The 17,183-nt window shown below is 35.7% G+C and overlaps 1 protein-coding gene across 8 annotated transcripts in view; it reads left to right on the forward strand.

The window, feature by feature from the left end:
- PCNX1 (pecanex 1) overlaps positions 1–17,183 on the forward strand; it is a 90,332-nt gene that overhangs the window by 36,749 nt on the left and 36,400 nt on the right. For 4 of the 8 annotated variants that reach the window (XM_068193284.1, XM_068193285.1, XM_068193290.1 and 1 more), the window contains 6 exons: positions 7,096–7,186; positions 8,863–8,920; positions 11,027–11,244; positions 12,299–12,452; positions 13,196–13,228; positions 14,265–14,436. In XM_068193284.1, the coding sequence (XP_068049385.1) occupies positions 7,096–7,186; positions 8,863–8,920; positions 11,027–11,244; positions 12,299–12,452; positions 13,196–13,228; positions 14,265–14,436 (726 nt within the window). The remainder of the gene's footprint in view (positions 1–7,095; positions 7,187–8,862; positions 8,921–11,026; positions 11,245–12,298; positions 12,453–13,195; positions 13,229–14,264; positions 14,437–17,183) is intronic. The other 4 variants (XM_068193287.1, XM_068193291.1, XM_068193288.1 and 1 more) reach the window with 3 other exon arrangements.

Here is a 17,183-nt window from a genome sequence, read left to right on the forward strand (position 1 = left end):
TGGTAATAATGCAGTGCAAATCAACTAACCTGAGCGTTCTTTCTCAATCTTATAGGTGTGTTTCTAGGAAGGCTATATTGCTCAATCACCTTGCCAGGCAGTTTCTCTAGCAAATGTGTGATGGGAAATAAGGAGTCATAGATACAAGTAATGATTGTGTGAGAGCTTTCTTGATTTGAACAATGCAACACATTTAATAAATCTTTCCTATGGTCCTACAGGCAGTTGAGCAGAGATGGAGACTTTGGGGATCTTCTGGTTCCTAAAAAAACCAACTTGTTATGACTTCTAAGAATTCTTGATCTTACCTTTTTTAGATGAGTTGTTTAGCTGCTGATAAAAAAGAAATACTTATGTAAATGAATGCTTTGCTTTGACTGTACAAATTCAATGTTAATTTAGGAGCTTGGTATTGGAAGTAAATCTGGACTCTTTTGTATATCAAATGTCATCATTTTACAGAGCTTTATAGTGTCTTCTTAGTTCTACATGGTCCATTTTATGTGGTATTCTTGATTGTTAACTTCCTAATTCGCTTCTATGCAGCTAATAAAATTGCTAGAAAGAAGCTAAGATGGTCTTAATAAATGACTGATCTGCCATATAGTGAGGGGGCTGGTTTGGAAAAATTCCCGGCAGGGATCTTTGCAGCTATCTATACATGGCCTGAATTACTTATGGCTTCATCATTAATACGTCACTCTTCCTTGAATTATTAAAATGGTCATCTTGAGCACTGGCAATTATTAGTGATGGAATTTTGAGCAGCTGTCAGCTCTAATAACCTAAGAGTACAGTTTTGATCAGAACACTAACAAAACATGTGTTTCAGACCTTTGTGTAATCCAGGACTAAAAGATAAGTGAGGTGTCTCTTACCCCACTAGAGGGGAAGACTCCATGAATTGAGAGTCTGTGGTAACCCTTTAAATGTGAATTTGACTGAGTCTTCATTCTTCTGCATCACCTAGTGCAGTATAAGGAAAAACGGAATATAAGCAAAACTGAAAGCCACCTTTACCTACTCTGAGATGTTTTATAAGACTTAACTGCAAATGTAATAAATACACATGATCTGGTTATCTACTAATTTTTGTTGTAGATTCTGTTGCATTACTGTTTTCTAGATAGAAGTGTTATTGTTTCAATCTCAGTGCTTGTGTCTCTCAACTATGAAAGCTTGTTACATGAAACCCATTTTTAAATTTAATTTGGACTTTTTATTTCATATTTAAAAAGAAGATACTTGAAATATAACTCTGAAATTGTTATTCTGCTTATTTCTATCCAAGTTCAATGTTGAGCTATATTCTTGTGGCTGTCATTATTTATTTGAAGGATTTGGTTCATCTTACCCAAAACAATACGGGTGAGTTCTGTAGAATTTGCCATTTAATATGCAGTCTAGGTCTATGTTATTTAAGAGCTTTTATTTGCTCTAGCAGCAATCAACGTAGATCATATATAAAATTCAGCATGGCATTCAGATTCTCTAAAAAGAGAGTCTGTATTTTTTGTGCATTGGAGTCTTCAAATATTCATGAGACTTAATTCTTCTGAAACTTTACCTGTACTGTGCTTACAATTATATGGGACATCACGTTGTCTTTGGGAGGCACAAAACTTCTGGGATCTGCTAGATAGAAGTCTGATGTATAACAGGGATTTGTTTCCTGCTGTGAGACTCTGAGCATCTAGTTTAGAATCCTTTGAGAGAAAGGAGCTGTTATGGGCAGGATCTTCTTGTGTTATTTTAGGAAAATCAGATTTTCTAGTTTGTGTAGCAGGTTTTATGGACAGGTGCTATCTTTTGTTAAGAGTAAAATAGTTGGCAAAATGGTGCAAGCTTTCGTGTGTGTGGTTCCTTTATCAGGCCTGACAAGAAAGTATCTTTCCTTACAAGTGGTAGGTGGTTAGTTTGTTTGGGGTTTTTTTGGTGGTTTTTTGGGTTTTTTTTAACCCTCAATCAGGGATGAAGTAACACTCTTTTTCTCTTTCCATTGAATCTAAGGCTCTTGGTTTTGCTTTGTTATCCTGAAATATCTTACAGTGAAAGATGACCGTGTATTTTAGTTTGTCCGTGGTTTGGGTTGGAAGAAGGTTGTAGTTTGTTTTTTCCTTGATCAGCATCAGAATAAAAATAAAAGCGATAAAGGAGCTATGACCAATTCTTTGTTGCTGTGTAAATCATTGTGACTGCCCAGGGCAAAAAAGATAAAATAGTGGCTGGGGAAATACATGGAAACAACCTGGTTTACTCCAACTGGCAATACCAGTGATAAACATAGGTAGGGTTATATATCTGTACAGTGCATAGAAGAGTTTCTTTTCTTAATTCAAACCCTCGGAAAGGCAAACAGGGCACATATTCATTTACTGTAAACGTCCTCACATTTAGGGCTCATGTTTTCCTTTACCAGTACACTATCTACTTCTACATTTTTTCTGTTTGTGTTGATGTCAAGCTGCAGCACTTAACAAGACATAGAGTTTTTGGTTTTGTTTACTTTGATGTTTCTTGTCTGTTGATTTGATTCTGGTGGCTTATTTTACCTTGGATGAGCCTCACTGTATTATACCTGTCCCACACCCAGTCTGGTGCTGATACAGTTATCTTTAACTGGGCATTGCCCTGGGAGTAAGGCAAGAGATGCTTTGAGGCATTATCTTCAGTCTTCCAGGTTCAAAGTAGGAAGATTTTTATCAGTTATGCTGTTGGAAGGTTGAGGGAGGAGTAACTTGAAAGGATGGAAAAGGAGCTTGATGTGGAGTGGTAAATATGAAGTAAATCACAGAAGGAATGCAAAATGGAAAGGAAAGGTGGCAAACTAAATGCCATGATTGATGCAGGATTGATATAATACAAAATCTCAAAAGCAACAAAACATGTGCCATGACTTAAGTGAATGACAGTTTTCAGAGCAGAGTGTGGCAGTACTGATTATTTTTGTTTGCACTAATAACTGATTATTTAGACAGGTAGGTGGGATTTTTCAGCCCTTGCAGTGAAGATTGATTAAATTCAAATTAGAATTTGTCAAGTAGTTAGGAATCCAGGTACTGAGTTAGTAGAACAGATGCCCAGTGTCTGAAGCTGTGGTGAAAGAACAGACTCTTCTCCTTGGCTAGATGATTTTTTAAAATTGCTTTTGTGCTTAGAGAGAACTACTCATCTAGAACTTTACAAGACAATTATGCTGGTATGGTGGACCTCTGGTTGTATTGTTTATATAACAATAATCTTTCAGATTAAAATATTTTAATTTATGAAGGCAGTTGAATGGTTTTGAATATCAAAACTTTTATGTAAAGATAGACATATGCATTGGTTACTTACTAGATTAAAACCAATTTAGAAGCCATTACTCAGTACCTTTTGATATTTAAATAGATGTAATTTATTTGGGATGGATGTGGGAGCATGTTCAAATGTCTGTGTAAAAAATAAATATTCACTTTCCATTATTCCTATGGAAAATATCCATGTTGTAGTCTGGAATTTGGGATAATAGGTAAATTACTCTTTTGACAAACTTCATATAGGAACAAAAAATGAACAACTTTGAAGTGTTCTAACTGAAAACATGTACGCCTTCATACCATAGCTAATGGTAAAGTTTTGCCCTTTGGAAACAAATCTCCTAGCAGTCTACCAGGTAGTCAAATTCTGATGACTTTGGTTTTGCTAGCTAGGATTTAAAAAATACTGAAGCAGTAGACAAATTATCTTGATCTAATGATGATGCAATTTCATGATGTTGGCCTTTGCATGTGAACTACTCTGAGTGGTTTGAAAAAAAGTTGTATGTATTGGATGTAAAACTGGGAAGCACACTGAAGATAACTTAGCTGAGGAAATCATCAGAGCACCATTTTAGTTAAATCCTGAGCCACTTAAGTCTTCCGGGTTTTGTCTATGTAAGCTCATCAGCCTGTTGCTGTTGTCTATTGATGCCCTTAACTACTGTGGGAATATGAGTTTGTACAGTGTGAACTGTTACATGGCTGTCTCTGGATGTGGTGATGAGCTATTTTGGTCTTTTGGAACAGGGAAACTTGCTTCAAAGAACACACATTTATCTTCTCTCCATTTCAGAATGAAGATGTATTTTGGATTTGTGTGCTTGAGTATCACAGTGTCTTGGTTTGTTACTGTAACCTGGTCCAAATAGAATATTTTGGGTGACTTTAATTTGTTAAGAACTTACTAGTCTCTTTTTTTTGTGTGTGTGTTTGTGTGCAGAGAAGTTAGACATTTATGTTGAGTGGGCAGACATGCTATTGATCATATTTCTTGATTTGCAACATAATCTTTGGAGTCTCCCATTTGTTCACAGCTTGATAAAACTACAGGCTTTAGAGAGAGGAAATACATTCTTAAGCTTATTCAGTGTGGTGCTGTTCCAAGTATCCCATGGAGAATGCTGTGGGAGACAGGAATGGGAGAGAGTCAGTAGCGTAAATAAAAATGCTAGGTATATCCATCTGTATTGAATCTTGAGTATTGAAATTCTTTGTTAGCATTTATGTACTGTGAGGAAGCTGTTCCTATCTCACAGAGTTTAAAAATTAGGATTTTGGAGCTCAGACGTATTATCTCCAGTCACACTTTGGAGTTTGTGTTACCAACAGCAATGAACAGTCCTGTCAAGTTTTCTACTGAGATGAGTTGAGGCTTTTCTGAAAAATCTTTTTATTTAAACCAGCCAACCAAAAAAACCCCAACAGAAAGCCAACAAAACCAAATCAAATCAAAACCAGCAAAAGAAAAAGAAAAAAAGGGGGCAGAAAAAGGTTTTGTATTAATGAGAAGCTGTGCTGTGCTTGCCAGGGAGCTAACTTTCAACGGAAAGCCTCTTTAAATAAGTGTGTGAATTGCAAGCATGACATATCCTGAGTCCGTTTTGTAGTTTGTGTATAAACAATGGGAATTAAGTGTTCTGTTTGTTTGCAACCTCTTGTTAATCAGTTTTGTTATGTCCCACTGCAGCAGTGCAGTACTTACAGCAGCAACATAAATGCAGTAAATTTTGATAGATTCAACGATAAGTTGGGTGGCAGGGAACTCTAGATATGAAAAAGTGTAGTAGTTCAGTAAACTTCCTCTGAAATAAATTCCTGATGTGTTTTCCTCAGCCCAAGGGAAGGGGAAGTTGTATGTCCAAGTAGTATATTTTAACTTGTGACAAGAATTTCATTAAGTTAAAAATTAAAAAGTTTAGTTTCCAGGATCTCTATTCAGTAATGCAAAACCATGAAGAATTTAACCCATTTAATTTTTTAAGGGCTGCTTGCCCGGGAGATTTTTCCCTAATAATTAATGCACATTTTTGTCCTGAATAGAACTTGAAGTGTATTTGTATTGTCCAGTATCTCCATGTTTGCTCCAGAAACTTTTTTATTGACACAGTTAATAAATACACTTTTGTAACCAAGGGTTTTTATTAGTTGTGGGAAGATTCCCCGTGTTATCTACTAGTTTAAATTTTAAGCTTCATTATTAACTGTGTACTACACATTGCATTGAAAAACCAAAAGATAATCAGTTAAAGCACTTCATTAAAATCTTATCCAGTGAGGAAAAAGCCCTAACAAGTGAGCTTTGTACTTAAGCCTGTGGCTGATGTAATTGAATATCGAGAGAGAGATGCTGTGCATGCTGTTTGTGCCTCCTGAGCTGTGTAGGGGACTGTCTTGTCACAATGGTGGCTCTGAGCACAGCTGTGGTATTTCCCTGGATGGTCTGAAGTGGTCCCTCTGAGAGTAGAAAGCTTTATGAAGATATTTTCAATATACCAGTTTTTTTCTTTGTTTCACTTAGTTTTAAGCATGTAGTTTGAGCGATTTAACTTGCGAAGATTCAAATGCTTCAGAATCAAACTTAAAGGTCTGTGAGTCTGAAGAGAAGCTGCTTCAGGATTATATTGTGTTAAAAAAATATTGAAAATCCATGGTATTAGCAGGTTGTGCTCTCATAGAAATTGCAGAGTTTGGAAGCTCTGATCTTGTTAGGTATTTCTGAGGGGATTGCTTGTTACCTTGTATCAGCAGAAGGAAAAGCTGCAAGACATACAGCTGAGAGGTGTATACAGTTTTTCTTCACATGCTCCAAAGTGGGATTTTTCTTTTGTTTGTGTAAGCTAATACTAGAATATTGCATGTTTTGCATCATGACTTAAGAAGGGTTATAAGCTAGAAAAGATGGAGAAATTGGCAGATCATTTCATATGAGATCAGTTTCAAAATCAGGTTCCTTGCATTCAGAGCTGGAATATATTGAACCTGGCCTTCAGGGAAAAGTATCTCTCTGATACTTTTCTGCACTCTGATCAGTGCTTACCTCTCTGATCAGGCCAATGTTGGGAGGAGGGTACTGTGAAAACATCTTATTTGAGTAAGGTAATTTATAATTTGAATTACAATCTTTGGCGACTTTTTAAAATTGTGTATTTTGGAAGTAAGTCCAAATGGATTATCTAAGAAGTTAGTTTGCAGTCTTTTGTTCTTACACTGAAGCACTTGTTTCTAGCTTGTAGAATAAATCTCTGCCTCACATTCCTTTTTTGAGTTTCCTTAGTTAACTTATGAAGCCTCTCTAGCCACTTCTTTCAGTCTTTGTGTTTCTTTTCAAATAGACATGGGCGTCTCAAAATAATTTTATTCAGATACTTGGGTTATCTCTGCTGTAGCTAAATGTTCTTAGATGCTGATAGTGATTTACTGATGGTTCTGTTGGGGGTGGGGAAGAATTGAAGAAGCTAGTCACTGCAAATTTTTCATGTGGTTATTTTGTAAGGGGAAAAAAAGGCTTACGCTGTCCTTCTGTTGTGTTAATGGTGGCATCTTGTAAATACAGACTCTTTAATTCAGTACTGCAGTTACAGTAAATATGCTATGTAAAATGGTACGAAAGACAGCTGTGTAGCTAATGTCTGCACTGGTGACACATTCATGAATAATCACATTTTATATTTTGACACTGATGTAAATTCAGATGTCTGAATTGATCTCTTTAGTAAGTTAATGAATAGAAGCTGCTGCCAGTGGGATGAAACATGAGGAAATTTTGACCTGCTTTTGACCTTTTCTTTAATAGGTAAGTTCAGTTCTACGCTCTACGAGACAGGGGGCTGCGACATGTCGCTTGTGAACTTTGAGCCAGCTGCAAGAAGAGCATCCAACATCTGGTGTGTGTGAAGGCCAGTCAAGAGTGATGATTCTTGTCTTACTGCAATCCAATATTTTATTTTACTTTTAAAAGCTTATTTAGTATGGACTACCAAAAAAAATCAATACCATCTATTAACCATATACTTTTACTTTTGTGACCCAAGTGATTTTTACTAGAAGATGACATTAAGTTAAATATTATCTCAGAAAATGAGTACTACTATTAGCTTAAGCAATACACTTCCAAACTGAGAACTTGACAAATGCATTTTTTGTTGGCTTATAGAAAGTCTTTGTTAAAAAATTTAACCCATTTTTGAGAAAGTTAGATGGCTGTTGACCATAATGGCTATTGAAGCCAAGTTGTGAAGCCATTGTAAACTGATAAATTTATTCTCAAGTTCATAGATGGCATCAAACAGTAAATGGAAGTGTGAGCATGCCTGAGATTAAAATTTGACTTGCAGCTGAAATAGCCAGCTACATACCGGAAAGTTCATCTGCTGTTGGAAAGATGTCCTTTCTTTCTCTGAAGGGATAGGAGGCAGAAGAAAGAAAAGCAACCCAAAACTTCCTGTGGCTTCCCACCTGCCCCCAATCTACTTCACTATGTAGAATTGCTCTGAAGCTATTGCGCCATGCTGAATGCTGTAATTCCTGCCACATGTATGTGGAATAGCTCTTGGAATTATGGAGTAATGAATATGAAACGTCCCATCTTCAAATCTTTCTTGTGAGAGTATGCGAGTGCCTTTTGTAGAATTGAACTTTGACAAAAAGTTCTGCATTCCTTCCACAAAGCTGCCAATCCCTGCCTTTACTGCTTGCATGTTCCGGATGCAATGGCTTTGCTGATGGCTGCTGTTTTGAAGTTGAATGTGCTAATGGAAGGAACAAATTGGACACTTCAGATAATCAGATCTCGGCTGTAGAGAATACTTGAGTTTGAGTGAAGTAAAGTTGATAACAAAGAATGTTTTTATCTTAAGGCAAGGAACTGAAGGAAAGTTGCATAAATTTGATACAAGTCTTACAACCATGTGATTTACATGGAAAGCAAACATCCAAAAGCTATCCAAAATTGGGGAAAAAAGCAATGGTTGGATATGGACTCTCATACAGTAAGAGAAATTTCTCTTCATCTCTAATGAATGGAAATTGCAAAGTAATTTTGCTCTTCTTACCAGAGGTTTAAATTAAGTTTTTCAAAAGCAGTTTAAGTAGCTCACTTTACTTGTGCTAAGTATGTACTGTTTTTGGCATTTTGGGATCTTGATAAAAACAGTATAGAATTATGAAAAACTGCATGTGGACACCTAGCGTCCTCTGCACTTCTTTAGAGATGTGATGTATCTTTACAAATCACTAGCTAACAGCATATAAAATTTTTGTTTTTCAAGTGGAATGATGGCTATCATTGTAGTTCTTTTTAGACGATTTAGGGACTGGCTGTTGAGAAAATGTTAAGTGTAAGATTAAAGAGTCTCCTGGATTACTATAGCTGTGGAATGTACCACAATACATGAGACTAAGTAAGTACTTGCATTTATAGTAAGTGACTGAAAGAAAAACTGAAATATATTTAGATAAGATTCACAAGGTATCAGAATTTATTTGGGACAGTAGAAAATTAGAGTGACCTGTTGAAATAAAATGTAGTTTATAATCTGAAGTGTTTTCCCTGTTCTTGTAGTGACACGGACTCTCACGTATCGAGTTCTACCTCAGTTCGCTTTTATCCACATGATCTAGTAAGTTTTTTTTACTTATTTTTAAAGCATGCGAAGAATCAGAAGACTATCCAACTTTATAGCACTGATTAATCATTCTGTGTCGTAGTTCTCTCTTCTTATGAAAGAATTTTGTCTGGATGAATGAAGAGAAAGTATTTAGTATTTTAGTGTCTTCATATATACATGCAAATTAATCTTCTTGCATAACACTTTAAAACTTAGTTGTTTCCTCTGATCTAAAACCTAGTGCTTTAAAAACACTCACAGAAATTGTTCTAAGATGCCTTGTAAGGGTTTACAAATATAGTGTGTACAATTTGGACAGTTTTCCTTCTGTGCATTACCGAGGTTAGCAGGCAGTAGAAGGACTAAATATTGTGTTCTGACCGAAAGAAACTTCACTTGAGTAATTTTTCTGAAAGGAATTTAGAAATCTGTCATTGGAGTCTGCTGTACAAAATTTAAATTTATATGCAAGGAGTGACTTGGAAAACAAGGCAGAAACTTACACTTACTGTTTCATACTGCAAATAGCTTTATAATTCCTTAATTTTATGATCTGAAACCTTTTGTATTATTGTCAAGTCCAGACATATCTGTACTCTTAATTCTGAAGTCATATATTATGTTCTGAAAACAGTGCAAATGGTCGTGATTCTTAAGCTGGCAAGCCAAAGAGAAGTATGTTGAAGTACCTAATGATATAATCACGAGGGAGAATGAAATACAGCTTTAGGATTTGGCAGAGGAGCAATAGACCTCCGTTTGCCTGACCATGCTTTTGACCAAGAACGTGCTTTTTAAACTTGATGTCTGCTAGCGGAACTTGCTTTGCTTTTCACAGTCCCCCTCAAACAGGTAGCCTTTAAAAAAGAGGCTGCATTACCTCTTCTGTGCTTTTGGTTTGCTAGTGTAGTCCCATTGGAGGTGATGATTCTGTTTTAAGGCAAATTTGTGACTGTAAATGCTCAGCCCACACACCTAAATGGAAATTTCCACTGAAATTTATTATTAGCGCCATGAATGTTATGCCGATTCTACCTTTTAAAAAACAAAGTTTTAAAAAATATTGTCACAAAAGGATCTGTTTTCTGACACAGCTTACCTTAAATAGTATGGTTTATGTTTTTGAAATGCCTTTAGAAAGGGAGTGTTCCTCCTTGTTCTTTCATTATTATTTTTCTAGGAAGGAGAAGCTGGCTAAGCATAGCTAAGTACACTGATGATTTAAGGAGTGATGAATAAAATCTTACAAATCAAGAAATTGAATGTTAAACTTAGATGATTGTAGGGAAAAAGCCCCTCTAAACACTAAACCTGTAGTTTTGACACTTGAAGGTGGCATGACTATTGAAGTATTACTCTTTGCCTTCACATTTGTGAAGCTTTTTGATTAAAGGACATTTTAACAATTATATCACCAAAGAATCAAGGGCTGTACGTCAAGATGTTTCTCGGCCTGTTAGAAACTGGATTAGACTATACATAGGTACTATAGTATCTTATTAGCATTGAGTACTCTCCTTTAGTATCTTTCATGGTTGTTAGTATTACTGTGATTTTCATGAGAACTCTAAACAAACTACAAAATAAGTAATAGTTGTACTTGACTGTTTAGGGCACACCTTTTTCTTTGGTTCATTTCTGAGTGTATTCTGGATTCAGTGAGTTTGAATTTGACTGCTGGTGCACAAGTATATTGCTTTGTCATGCAAAAAGAACCATTCAGCATGCGTTTGCATGCTGGCTATAAGAAATGTGTTGTAATTTATTTAAATTAATAATTGTATTATTCTTGTAGTGTATGTTGTCCATGTATCAGTTTACTTGTCTTCAAATTTGAAGTTTCAGAGTAAATGGGATGATGTGCTTGGAAGATGCTTTCATTTGACATAAGGCATATGCTGAAATGCCAAAGAGTTGTTGTATACAAACTGTTATTGCTGCTAGTCCTATTCGTGTGCTGTGATAAGGACAGAAAAAGTAAAGCCTGTGACAGTGCTTAACATGTAATTCCTCAAAAGTGAAACTGAAGAGTTCTAGCAATTTTCTTCCAAGCAATTTTCAGTATCTATACAGTGATTTGATATAAAGGAGTTTTTGTTAATACTAACTTTCTTTTAGCTTTCTCTTCCCCAGATCAGGTTAAACAGGCTGCTAACAATGGATACAGATCTGTTGGAGCAGCAAGATATTGACCTGAGCCCTGACCTTCAGGACCACATGCAGCCTCAAGAGGAAGCAGCTCAAAAAGTCAAGCAGTACTATCGCTTTTGGATCCTGCCTAAACTTTGGATTAGCATCAATTTTGATAGATTAACTCTTCTGGCTTTATTTGATAGGTGAGATCCTTGTATGTTGCCAGACCTCAGAAAGCAAAGATGAAAACAGTTATTAAACTGTAATATAGATAAAACTATCCTTAGAGAATTATACTTATTTACTGTGCTCTGAAAAATGAAAGACTAATACTGAATGTAGTTTTTCTAAAATAATGGAGGCTACTCTCATTTTTTTCTGTAGCAACCAAAAAAGGAAACCGACCCTCACTTTGGCTGCGTGGGGCAATAACATAGTCGAATGATCAAATAGAAAGATTCATTGCCAATGTTTAAAGCTTCTCCAAAAATGAACTGAAAGGGTCTACAACGTGGCATGCACTTAGTCTTTTGGTAAACAGAAAGAATTTGCCTGCTGTTCCAAAACATTTTTTGAGTAGTCTTTTAATACTGTGACTTTTTGTCCTTGCTTCATTGATCTAGAGGAATAAAATTCAGGTGATCCTCCTGTTGCCAGCTTTTGGAATATGTATTTATATTGTGGTAATGAACCTCCTTGAAATAAACAGGATAGTAGTGATTCTGTCCAGGGAGGAATACTCACAACTGTTCTGAAGCACAGGCAATATCATAGGGAATTATCTGTATTCCACTTGGCATATCTTACTCAAGCGAGAATATTTTTAGTTTTTTCTTTAGAAAATCATGAGTGACAGATTATATACACAGGTAAGTTATCATGCTTGTGTTTTTTTCTTAGGCTTATCATCATTTTGGATGGCTTTGAATATAGATTTCTGTTACAGACCTTGTTTCTTGTGGAACATTTGAATTATTTCTAAAATTATCTGCTGAAGTTATCTTCTGCTGTTTAAAGTAAAATTCCATATGATACTAACTGCTTTCAGCTGTCACTGAAATCCTGGTAGCTCCTAGCTTTGATAAAGGACAGTGTGCTAGTAGACGATAGAAGTTCAAGTTTATTCTTAACTACTTTGCCACCAGTAGCATAACCCTTGTTAATTTTTGACTCTTAACTGCTCTTTTGCAGCTTTTTCTAGACATAGTTAGCTTTAAATTCCTTTTTTTTTCTTTTTTTTCTCTCCCTTTAAAACAGGAATCGTGAGATCCTTGAAAATGTATTAGCTGTCATCCTAGCTATTCTAGTTGCATTTCTGGGCTCTGTACTTCTTATAGAGGGCTTTTTCAAGGATATTTGGGTCTTCCAGTTCTGCCTGGTAATAGCCAGTTGCCAGTACTCACTGTTGAAGGTACTTTAATTTCACTTTACTTTGTACAAACAACAGTTAAAAATCCAGTTGGGTGTTGCAGGTTATTTAGGGCTTTAAGGAAAAATGTGCATGCTTATCATTTATAAAGAAATTAGTAAACTTGGCCTCATGGGAAGTTTGTAGCTAGTAATGCAGGGTCACATCAATAGAATCATTCTGCATATGCTTGTTAAACAATCCTTTATTTATTGTTCTCATGCTTTTTTTTGATTCATGAAGAGGAGCACATTCTTACGTGTTGAAAACCAACTACAAACTGAACTTGAAGTTTTATTGGTTTGAGTTTTAATTTTCTGTAGTGTCTACACCTCGGAGCATTCATATGGGGCAATTATATCTAAACATCTTTTTAATCAGATAATTAATTTGTTAGATAATGGTTTATTATAATCTAAGAATGACTGATTATTTTTTGATTTGTCTATTAGGATGAAAATTATATTTAAAGTTAAAGTTCCTAAGTTTTCCTGTTTAAAAACAGTAAAAGTCCTGAAAAAAAGGGGCTTGGGGATATTTTTTTAGAATTTTGGTTATAGACATCTCTTTTAAGTAGATTTAATGGTTTACAACATTGTGCTATTTAAAGGCTGTAATGTGGCTTGACAACTGTAAAATTAATCATATATATTGTTAAAAGAACCTCGACCAAGAAGGTGTGTGTAGGGAGGTAAACACACTTATCTGTAGATTGGGTAACTTTTCTCTTTTTATTTTGGTTTCAGAGCGTTCAGCCAGATTCTTCTTCCCCCCGACATGTAAGTCATGGGCATGTGCCACTGTACTAACCCCGCAGATGCAGAACTCCCACAGAGAATTGATCATTTTGGTTTGATTTTTTTTGGCATTTCTCCTATGTTCCTTCTTGCAGGGCACAAAAAGCTTGTAGTTGACTTAGTGTGTGAGAAGGGAATTGATATTGTTTCCCCCTGCTGTACTCTTTGTGTCTAACAAATCATGTCCTCCTGTTTGGAGCCTGGCTTTTGCTAGGGAACCATGACACAATAAGCTTTTTGAGGAATCTTTATTATTCTAGCAATTATACTGAGAAGTATTCTTAATGTTGTAATTTGCTCTGCTAGTATGAACTGACACAGCTTTGATGTTCTGTTTTAATCATGTAGATCGTTCAGTTGTCCTAGTGTGCACACTGCTTTATTTTTTCACTCTAATAAGCTGAGTTTGCAATGCTGTAGTGAACACTAATGTTTGAGCATGGAAATGTTAACTTTCTAGTATTGCACAATATGTTTGTGCATCTGCTAGATTGCCAAGACAAAATATTACCTTTATGTCCTAGATAAGATGTATAAAAGCATTATTCCTCTGCAGCAAGTCATTAATTTTGTGTAAGTGGTTTTTTTATAAACACCAATAGAGATTTTGTCCTCCTATCCAGCAGAAGCAGTATCTGAGTAATAAAATTTAATCCCTTTTTCCTTAAAATTGATTTACTCTCAGTTGCTTACACAGCCTAGTCAGAGCTTCTCTAGCATTTAGTACTGCAAGCAACATAGCATAAAATGTAGCTGAGACTAAGGGTATATATAGCTTAATCTAACTGTTGTGTCTTTGTTATATCAAAGCCAAAAAAAGCACAAACTGGTATCACTACAAGGCAATGCTTCAAGGGTTTTATGAAGAAAACTTTAGGATATGGTGAGGTGACAATATATTAGTTGATGACCAGTGATTAATTTTGATTCTGAAGCTATTTGTAGCAGAAGAGTAAAAGTTACTTTATCCACTAATAATGAACAACTGTTGGTGTTTTTGTGGTTTCTTTTTAAACAGGGTCACAATCGTATCATAGCCTATAGTAGGCCTGTATATTTCTGTTTGTGTTGTGGTCTGATTTGGCTGTTGGATTATGGCAGCAGAAACATATCTACAACAAGATTCAGGTTGTACGGAATGGCTTTCACCAACCCATTGCTGCTGCTGTCAGCCAGGGACTTAGTTATAGGTGAGTGGCTTTTTCATGGATTTGAATTGTTTGCTTTACAACAGTAGAACTTTAGGGGAACATTTTCTCCTTCTGTAGCTTTCCTGTAACAAATGCCAGAGATGCTCTCTACTAAAATTTTTATTATCCGTTATCTTAACCCTTATCCTTGAACTTGCTTATCTAACTTGGACCTCCATACACTACCCTTTGCTCTGACCTAGCTGCTTAGTAGTTAAAAAAGCATTTTAATTTGGACTCTTTCACACTTTCTGGAGGGGCTTGTGGCAAATGAGTAGGAGTTGTCTTAAGTCAGGTTATTTGTATTTAGCAATTGGCAGAACAGTACAGACACAATTTTAAAAAACATTATACAAACAAATCTTATTTAATGTGCTTCTTCTCAGAACAGGCCTATCAGTAATACCAAAAATACAATTTTTGAGCTGCATTTCCATTTTGAGGTAATCTTAGTTTTCTGAGCAGCACAGTGCATTCAGAATACTGATGACATTTAACTCCATTACCCCCCTGAACCTAATGCAAAAAACAATGTAAACCCCAAAACAACAATCCTTTCCCCTGTTAGGAAAATAATAACAGCCCTGTAGTCTCAAACAGAGCCCATAGAAGGGAGAGAGAGACATAAACATTTGAAGACTATCTTATCATGGGAACTTAGTGCATTGATTTAATAGAGCAAAGTTATTTAGGTGATCTTCTATGGATCCCTGCTTCGGGTGGGGTAAGAAAATCTGTAAGAATTCATCTAAACTGAATGCAGTTGCTTTTCAGTTGTATCAAAATACAGCAGTTAAAATGTTACGTCTGTCCAAGAAAAATGAAAACTTGGTCTCAGTGTGGGTTTTTAAAAATTTTAATTGATTAATAAGAATTGCTGAGTCAAGCATTTTGGATATTAGTTCCTATTACTTGATTTTAGGAGCATCCTGTATTTTATGCCTTATACTACTTCCCCTTTCAGTTTTCTCTGCTAATAAGTCTGTGTTTAAATGCCCAGAGGAAAAATGTCTAAGCTGCATATTTATGAACAGAAATTGTCCAGACATTTTCAAAGGTGCTTTTTGAACAAATTCTTTGGTTCTCTTCATGTACTTGCATACTTGATTCTGTATGAGTAATAAAAAAAAGAAGATGGAAGATACTTTTGACTCATTCATGATACAAAAACTGGCTTCATTTCTCTTGATAATGTTCTGTCAGTTTTGGAAGTATTTTCTTCCCTTTTCTACCACGTGGAGTCATTGCCATAATGTATACCCATATCCCCATAAGATAATACATAAATATACATGTAGGTGGTGTGTCCTCCTGTGGAAGTAAGCTACTTTTAAAAAGTACTGAAGAGTGAGTCTTTACCAGTTTTAAAAGATGTGGTAGCATTTTTACCAGGCCATGTCCATCTTGGCATTAGCTTTTGAAACTACTTAGTTCAAGAGTTCTAAGTGGGTTTTGATCCTTATGTTTTACTGTTCTTCTGAGGTATCTTGCAGCAGCATATGTGGTTTATATTTCTTAGCAGTTCTTCCAATTAAAAAATCAGTTTACCAGAACAGCTTACTCTACTTAAAAAAAAAAAAAAACCTAAAAAACCAAACAACCCCCCCAACAATAAAAAACGCAACCCAAAACAAAACCCCAAAAACCAACATGACAAAACACCAAACAAAAATACCACCTCACCAACCTGCACTGTGCACCCCACCCCATCCCCCCATGTGATACACTTGCCCTTGGAGCATCTCTTAATGTTGCTGAAGCACTGTTTCAAAAAGCTTTGTGTGTACTGCAGGCCACGCTGGCTGCTGGCAAACATACGTTGGGAGTTAAAAATCTCAGCTGCTTTTTCTCCTGTTCCCAGACAAAGCTACTGGAAGAAACAGGTACAGGGCAAGGTGAACTTTGTGTTTACATAATATAAATGTTGTCTCCTTGCCAACAGACAAGTGAGGACCAGCATAAATGCTTTATTTTGTGTCCCACCTATTGCACTTGATCAATTACTCTAAATCTACTCCACATTTATAATAATTATTTTATGTTTTTGACTAGTTGGTCACTGTTAGAAAACAATGATGTTACGGATTGTAAAAGCATCATAAATATTGACTTTTTGCTGGACTAGTCTTTAAAAATTGTGTGTTCCCATATCTGTGTAGTAATTTCGTTCCTAATGGGCCCAAGATAGTTTGAATTACAGACTTTAGGGAAACAACTTTTTAACCTGTCAGTAACAGAACACTTTATTTGCCTTCTGTGTTGGCTTCCTTGAGTAACCATTTGAAATAGATGTTTGACTTGAGAATTCTGATTAAGTATTTTCTTCAGGTATTGAAGAGCTGCTCTGTAGTCCTATATTTCCTAATTAGTGTCAGTAAAAAATACAGGATTCAGTGTTTTTCCCAGACTTGCAACATGTTTTTAAATTATATTGCTGTTTAGCATTACTATGGAGTAGAGAAAAAAGTCAGATTCTCATTATCCTTATCACTGTTGATATTTCTCATGTGATGTCCTTCAGTGTCCAACCATTCTGTGCATTTAAAATTAGAAAATGAAATTTGAGACTTCTGGTGCTTTACAAGATTCTTTAAAGTCTGTTTCTTCTTTTGGTCACTGAAGTTACAAGTCAATAAGATGGTAGAAAATCCTCCCTAAACTGCCAGATTGTGTCTGCTGGGGTTATTTTTATTATTTGATCCTTCTGTCCTTCAGAACTTAAAACTTAAAATATGCTGTTGCACGTG

This window comes from Anomalospiza imberbis, chromosome 6, assembly GCF_031753505.1.
Source record: "Anomalospiza imberbis isolate Cuckoo-Finch-1a 21T00152 chromosome 6, ASM3175350v1, whole genome shotgun sequence".
Lineage (NCBI taxonomy): Eukaryota > Metazoa > Chordata > Aves > Passeriformes > Viduidae > Anomalospiza > Anomalospiza imberbis.